This window comes from Asparagus officinalis, chromosome 5 (assembly GCF_001876935.1).
Source record: "Asparagus officinalis chromosome 5, Aspof.V1, whole genome shotgun sequence".
In the NCBI taxonomy this organism is placed as follows: domain Eukaryota; kingdom Viridiplantae; phylum Streptophyta; class Magnoliopsida; order Asparagales; family Asparagaceae; genus Asparagus; species Asparagus officinalis.
In genome coordinates, this window is record NC_033798.1 from 112,137,241 (window position 1) to 112,145,224 (window position 7,984).

The 7,984-nt window shown below is 36.8% G+C and overlaps 1 protein-coding gene across 1 annotated transcript in view; it reads left to right on the forward strand.

Annotated features, from left to right (window-relative positions):
• The window catches only part of LOC109842386 (separase), a 27,500-nt gene extending 22,912 nt beyond the window's left edge, over positions 1-4,588 (forward strand). Inside the window, exons 22-27 of the mRNA XM_020411268.1 lie at positions 1,179-1,231; positions 1,312-1,541; positions 1,624-1,828; positions 2,367-2,763; positions 3,455-3,694; positions 4,433-4,588. Coding sequence (XP_020266857.1) covers positions 1,179-1,231; positions 1,312-1,541; positions 1,624-1,828; positions 2,367-2,763; positions 3,455-3,694; positions 4,433-4,588 — 1,281 coding nt within the window. The remainder of the gene's footprint in view (positions 1-1,178; positions 1,232-1,311; positions 1,542-1,623; positions 1,829-2,366; positions 2,764-3,454; positions 3,695-4,432) is intronic.

Here is a 7,984-nt window from a genome sequence, read left to right on the forward strand (position 1 = left end):
ATAATTTGAGTTGAGAAGTATAAACATACAAAGAGCTATTGTAATTGGTAAACCAAGCAATTTAGTTAAGAGTATTGGTATTTTAATATTTATGCATCTTTGATTGAGTATATATATATATTTATCTTCAAATATCACAATTAAAAAAATAAAAAATAAAAAACGCCCAGAAACCGCTTAGGCGCCCGCCTAGACGACTAAGCGTTGGGCGCCAAGTTCGACGCGTAGAAGCGCCCAGCGTTTAATGTAACATTGATCGAAAATAAAATTAGGATAATTATAAAAATTTATCCCACTTTTTCCACATCCCTATACAAATGAGAGGGTTCTAATCTCTCAAATTATCCAAGTATTTTGCTATAACTTGATCATAAAAAACTATTTGTATGACATTATTTGTTTAGCTAATAATAATATACCTATTATCTTTTTTTCACTGTGAGGTCATTTACTGTTTAGACAACTTTTGCATGAATTTTGTCACGCCTCGGGCCTGCAGGCCCGTTGGAACGTGCAAGCCATAGGACTCACCGAGTGTAACACACTGTTTGGCTCAAACACTGCCAAAATCAACTAGCCGATGTTACACTTGAGTCTTTAGCTTTCACTATATAAATACCTCAATTTTCCACTCTCCCACCGATGTTGGACTAAATTAGTGGGATGTCACATTTGGTTACACTTGAGTCTTTAGCTTACACTATATAAGCACCTCAATTTTCCACTCTTCCACCGATGTGGGACTAAATTAGGGGGATGTCACATTTGGTATAAATGCGACATCCCACTAATTTAGTCCCACATCGGTGAGAGAGTGGAAAATTGAGGTGTTTATATAGTGAAAGCTAAAGACTCAAGTGTAACATCGGCTAGTCGATTTTGGCAGTGGTTTGAGCCAAACAGTGCGTTACACTCGGTGGGTCCCATGGATTGCACACGCCAACGGGCCTACGGGCCCGGGGCGTGACAAATTTAGCACCATTAAAAATGAGTACTAGTAATCAGGTTGGATACTGAAGTTCTCAAAATGTTTAATGTAACAAGCTTCAACCAATAACACAAGATCAACGCTATGTTGTTGTATTAGTTTTCTTATCTCTATAATATTTTTGTGCAATGCTATCTCAGTCATGTTTATATCCATTTGTAACTTATTTCTTTAACTTTTGGTGCCTTAGGATCCATGTGCTGTCATGCTGAACACAGCTGTCAAAGCATCAAACTATCTCAGGTTTAAACATTGAATATGTTCTTGGAAAATACACTACATTCATCAAACTGACATTATTTCTTAATCTTGTCTCTTCTTAGATTTGCACCGGAAAAGCTTGAAGACCTTGAGGATTTTGTGAGGGAGTTTTTCGAAAGCCTCCCTAGTGTTCCCATAGTTTGTATAAGCTTGCTTGAAGGCGATTATGCCAACCTTATTGGTGAAACACTGCTTCTTCCTTCCTTCGTACCTGCTTGGATGCTGCTATCACGTCTAAATGGAGTTGGGCAACCAATTTCTATGCTTCTTCCTGTTGATTGCATTCCAGAAGGTATGCAATTCCTTAGAAAGGTTAAGATGTAGATAACCAATTCTGTAATAAAATTGTAATGATGTATTCATTGTCTTATCAGAAGTTCAGTTTAAATCAGTGGAGGAATGGCAGTGCCCTTGGGGTTACAGTGTTGTAGATAATGTAGCTCCAGTCTTCAAGCAGCTTTTGAAAGAGAATTTCTTGTCATCCACTATGACAAATACCAGTGCAGATGCGAAGATCAACAACATCAATTGGTGGTCTCAGAGGAGCAGTCTTAATGATTGCCTAAACAAGTTTCTGAAGTAAGCTTGCGCCATTGCTGGCTTTACCAACTTGAACTATAGATTTTTGCATGCCCACCATTTTCCCTTTATTAAATGTTGTTATGGTCGTTATAGTTTCCAACTTCATGTGCAAGTATGTAAAGGTTACGTCATCAGCATTATCAAATGGTTTTTGCCATCAAACAGTCGTGGTAACTTTTAGCTGAGATTGCTAAGTAGACTCATTTGAAGAGTTCACCAATGATGATATTATGCTGTTTGGGAGATAGGTTCCAGCAATCATACACCAACTCTCTGAAGTTCTCTTGAACTAGGTCTTTAAACAAGATACAGTACATATTAATGGCAGTTGCTCTTGTTGAAAGGATCATTGCAGATAAAGAGCAATATTGAAGCACACTACTGCATAAAGTTTTACAACATCCTTAGCTTTTTGGCATCTTTGTTCAAATAACAATTTAGGTTTCTTTTATAGGCTAGCATCTGCTGTACTATTTAAAGGTGAAAGTGGTCAAGATGGAAACTAACCTGGTGTTTGTTTTATTGTCGAAATCAGATCCATGGAAGATTCATGGCTTGGGCCATGGGCTTGCTTGTTGCTTGGTGAGCTTTCAGACGTTGACTCTGTGAGCAAGATGGTCAAAGAACTTATAAATGAACTGGAGCTTCATTGCGAAGTGGAAGCAAATGTTAGTCTCCTCACAGCTATTCTTGGTGGTTCTAAGTCTATAGCTGATGCGGAGGCATGCATTTCTCAGTTTCTGCTGTACAAGGGCTACTTTGGTAGGGGAGCATGTTGTGGAAAGGAAAGATTGAGGGTCTTCTCCACTGCTTGTACTAAAAAAATAAGTATTCCTGAAAACGTTTATAAGGTGATAGTAGAGATGGTTGATCAAGTTGCGGAACCAGCTGATAGAGAGCCCGTAATTTTAGTATTGGATTCCGACGTGCAGGTGTGTCATCAAACATCTGATACATTGTTCACTTAAAATTTTCTGTTCAATCCTTGCTCATATCTTTGATTGCGGATATATTTTCTCCAGCATACCATATCTGGCAGCTGCAATCTCTCTTTACAATCGTGGTTTTGTACTATTATTTTACCCTAGGATTAAAGTCAGTATTCTGCGAGATTTGGCAGAGAAGAGTGTATTTAAGATATTACCTACAGTGTGATGACCTTGTTGTATAGTGCTGTATCTTGCAATTGAAAGTCTGTTATTTTCATATGTGATTGATTACTAATAAATAAATTTGTTAAACGGGTCTGTAAACACTTTCCCATGTCCCATCATTATGCTATGTTTATATTATGTTATCGAGGCATCTTTTGCTTTTAATGTGTAATAATCCGTGAGCAATTTGAGGGACACACTCGTATCACAGAAATCTCTGTTGTTTTCATATTTGATTGATTACTAATAAATGAATTTGTTAAACGGGTCTGTAAACACTTTCCCGTGTCCTATCATTGTGCTATGTTTATATTATGTTATTGAGGCATCTTTTGCTTTTAATGTGTAATAATCCGTGAGAGCAATTTGAGGGACACACTCATATCACAGAAATCTTCTTAAGTACATGAAAGTTAGCTGGTTATCTTTAAGGATTCAATCTGATATTGGTGCTTGACACTATATGCAGATGCTTCCTTGGGAAAATTTACCGACATTAAGGAGGCATGAGGTTTATCGCATGCCATCTGTAGGCAGTATCTCTCTTACACTCAGAAGGTGTTCTTACTATCAAGAACTGAAGAACACATTTGGTTCTGGCTTTCCACTTGTCAACCCGTTGGACAGTTATTACTTATTGAACCCCAGTGGTGACCTCGGCGGTACACAAGTTGAATTTGAACAGTGGTTCAGAAATCAAAACTGGAAAGTAAGCTAATGTGTTTAACTTATTGAAATTACTTCCATTTTTTCTCATATTCTTTTTTATTTCTCCTTATTTTTATTTTATTTGTTTACTTTTGCTTTATAACTATGTGCATGCAAGATTCCCTTCTTCAGCATTCAAATCTAACTACATCCCCAAGACTCTCTTCTTATATTCTAGCTCTTGCTGGGCACCTCTATGCTGCTTTTAGTTTGCTTCATATTTTCAGACATGGTCAAGATATGAATGTCATACTTTAAGATGTGCATCTTGTCTGTCAAAATAAATGTAGCTAAAAGAAGTAAATTAGATATTTATGAATTTTCTAACCAATAATAAAGGAGTTATTAGGATTGCAGAAGAGGATATTTTAATATAATCATGCCGCATAAATTTGCACATAGCTTCTAACTTTCCATAGAGAAGCTATGTTTAAACTTGATTTCTCAATTACTTCAAAATTAAATTGAATTGGTTTCTAATTGTGAGTAGTGTAAAAAATTTACTCAGGTGTTTGACTGAGATGTTCTTTCAGGATTGCTATTAAGATAGTTTTTTAAAAACTATTATATACCCTTGTTATTTTATTGGGTTCAAGACACTTTTTCAGCCATTTATGTAATTAATACGGTGTTTGCCCTTTGTTGTCTACTGGACAGTCTTTGGTGATGTTTACTCCATGGGTTATCCGAATGCATATTTCTTGATGCAAGTATATTGTACTTTGTGTATCTTATACAGGGAGAAGCTGGAAAAGTGCCAAGAGTCGAGGAGCTGGTTTTAGCTTTGCAGAATCATGACTTATTTTTGTACTTTGGTCATGGGAGTGGTATGTTTGCCCAATTTCCCATTTTATCTTCTAAATCTGCCTCATGTTTTTCTAAGCTTAACTTCTGAGAACTAGTTTTTAAAGCAGGAATGCATATATTTCCCAGGGGAGAATAGAGAGATCAGAGACTAGAAAAATTGCTTGCTATGCTTCTTATGGGCTGCAGTAGTGGTTCTTTGACATACAAAGGATGTTATGCACCTCGAGGTGCACCTCTTTCCTATTTATTTGCCGGTTCTCCTGCTGTCATTGCAAATCTTTGGGAGGTAACAGATAAGGATATTGATAGATTTGGAAAAGCCATGCTGAAGTCATGGCTACAAGAAGAGCCTGCCGTTGAGAAATGTACTCAGTGCAAACAATTAGTGAAAGAATTTGGGCGTCTAGAAATAGATGAAAAAAGGAGTACTGCCCCTAAAGCTAGAAGGAAAGCCTCCAAAAGTAAGAAGTTGCAGGACTCTTCAGATAATGGTATCTGCAGATCTTGTCGAGGGAAGACAATTGCATCGTGCATGAGTGAAGCACGGGATGCTTGTAAGCTCCCATTTCTGATAGGAGCCTCTCCAGTCTGTTACGGAGTGCCTACAGTGATAATGAAGTCATAATTGTAGATTGCCTTTTAATTGCATCCTCCATTTTAGGACTCGCTGAGTATCGAACCATGTCATTTGCGGTTCTTGGGTTGGTGCAAACCTCCCTTCTGGGGCTTTCAATTTTGGTTCTGAAAGTTCCTCTTGTTCAACAAAATCATACATCATTCATGGATTATACCAATAACATCAGCATGTGAAGCTGCTCGTAATACAATTTTCTATATGTAGGAGTTTGCCAGTCCATGTATGTCTACATAAATTGTTACACATGTATAGTCAAAAGTTCCATTAATTTATGTTATGTTTTGTGAACGTGAATTCAAGTTTTGTTGCTTATATTTGGGCTGCTTCTGAAGATTGCTAAGCTGAGAAGCGTCTAAAAGCCCTCAGAAAAGGTAACGTGCAGCCATGATCTTGGGTTAGTTTGCTTTCCTACAAGATGATTTTTCAAATATATCGTATGTATCAGCTTTAACATTTCAAATTCTCAGAATATTTTCTCTCTATTCCTTTGCATGTTTGTAACCATATGCATGTTGATGTGTTTTCATTGTGAAACTGTATGAACATGGGACCTCTTTGGCTACAAGGTATGTACTATTTCAAGGGGTAAATGAAGAAGGAATTCGCTCATTTCATTTTCCCGGCAATATTGCTTCATGCTTGTTCATTGTGTTTTGCCTTCAGGAAGTTCTTTTTGTTCCTTTTTGCTTTGGACTAAAAGATGGTTTTTGGTTGGAACACGTGATGAGGTGGTTCACGGGCAAAGAACTACATAATTCGCTTGACGTCAATTTTCATGCTTGTATTTGAAATATGGCTATGGATTAGATATTGGCAGAAAGGGAGGCTTGTTTTTGAGTATGTGGGTGCCCATTTTCTTAAATGAGATATCAAAACACGAAGGGTGACGAGATTCATGCATCTGATGTGACTATTAAGGTGGATTTCACCACTAGTCCATTCTTGGACAGCTCATTTAGTTTAAATGAGTTATAAATTAATATTCATTTTTTAATATCTAACTACATAGCTGAGTATATTAAATTTGTCAAAATGATATTGTATTTTATGTAAATCAAGTATTGCGCAATGTGATATCCTTGCTAACAGAAGGAGAAGCTTATGCAAATCTTCTATATTTTTTATATTTTCATATTAAAGATTTTTAAAGCTAAGTGTCTAGCTTGCTTGTTTTTGAATTTTGAATCCGATCGAAATTCTGAGATAATCCGTATATGGATACTTACGTGCTAAAGACAAATGAAATGTAGATATGGTAATAGACATGATAATGTCCATATTATATTTGTTAAGCATAGTATTTTTACTACTTACACTTTTCCTTCTGAAGGACCTTTTTCTTAAAGAAACTTCTGGAGGATATTAGAGGTCAAAATCCCTTGGGAGGCTGATAACGTAGCGCTGATAACTTGCAAGCGTTGTGAGTTATCTTTTGATGTTTTCATGGACATGCATTTTGGAGAAAGGTTCCGCAGTTCAGTTGTCATCTGATGCTAGCCTGTACAAATACACAAGAAAAGCTTTAGATAAAGTGACTCGTAATTTTGTGGAACATTCTTTTAATCTCTGTAGAAATGCGTCTAAGCACAACATTGGATAAAAACAACAAACAATAAGTCCAGTGACGCTTTCTGAATGTAGCATTTGTTTATTTAGTCTAGCGCAATGTTTATCAGGCTAAACAAAATAATGAAAGTAAAGAGAATCACACTTCAAAACGGAATCAAGAAAAGTTCTTTGAATTCGGTCAAATTGTTTACAGAAGGAGAACAAGATTTGAATGCAGCTCGTCTCAGCAAGAGTCTGACCGATAGGACAAACAACAATGATGCTACATGTGGAAACAACGATATTTCGCAGGATACTCTGAGCCATCAAAATTCCAAAGTGCAAGCAAATGGGAATCTTTCCACTGAATTTGGATGCATGCATATCGAACAACCTAAAATGTTGGAGATGCCTTCTTGTGAAAGCGATTGTCGATGGGGTTATGCAGAATATTAGTAACATAAAATGGGAAAGCCGTCGCAAAATCCTGAACTTCAACTGCGTTTAAAGACAGGTAATACCTGCTGCCTTCGCGATTTTCTAATCTATAGCTATGAAATGTTTTCGAGATTTTCTGATCTCTAGCTATGAAATGTTTTCTCGCCCGTTATGGTTAATAATGCTTGACGACCTGCAAATAAATTTTCGAGGTAGAAGAGAGCCTTCCAAAAGTGCATGTTTGCATGGGTAATACCAAATACTCGTGTTAATGGCTGGGCCTAAAATAACTCATTCTCCAATTTTACTTGTGCTTCAAGTGGAATACGTACAGAGTTTAGCTTCTTCAGCGGATTTAGTACTAAAGGCCTAAAAACAAATGTACAAGATAATCTCTATGTAGTTTCACCGATGTATCTCAAGGACACAAGATGTACTGTGGAAGTCTTGCATTCCAAAAGCGCTAAAAGAAGATGTAGTTTTCTTCTTTTTCTTTTTTTTTCCCGGTAAGTAAATATAAACTTTAGGGTATTACCATAGCAAACTTTGAAGTACATGCCCCTTGTACGCTATAAAACTCTTCACAACTCGAAGGCACCGGAAAAAAAAAAACGCTCAGCACAGACTGATACATACAGTGAAGAGGCAAAACATCAAAACCAAAAGAATCTAACAAAAGATCAAAATTGTTTCAAAAGCTGATGCTGTTTCTCCCGCGAACAAAAAACAGGGAATAATTTCATTAATTCGCACCATTCCCTGTTTTTTTAGTGTCCTTCAGCGTGTCAATCCTGCTAGCTTGAATTTTTATCTCAAAGATAATAGCTCGCACACACTCCTCAAAACCTACCTTTGTTGTCG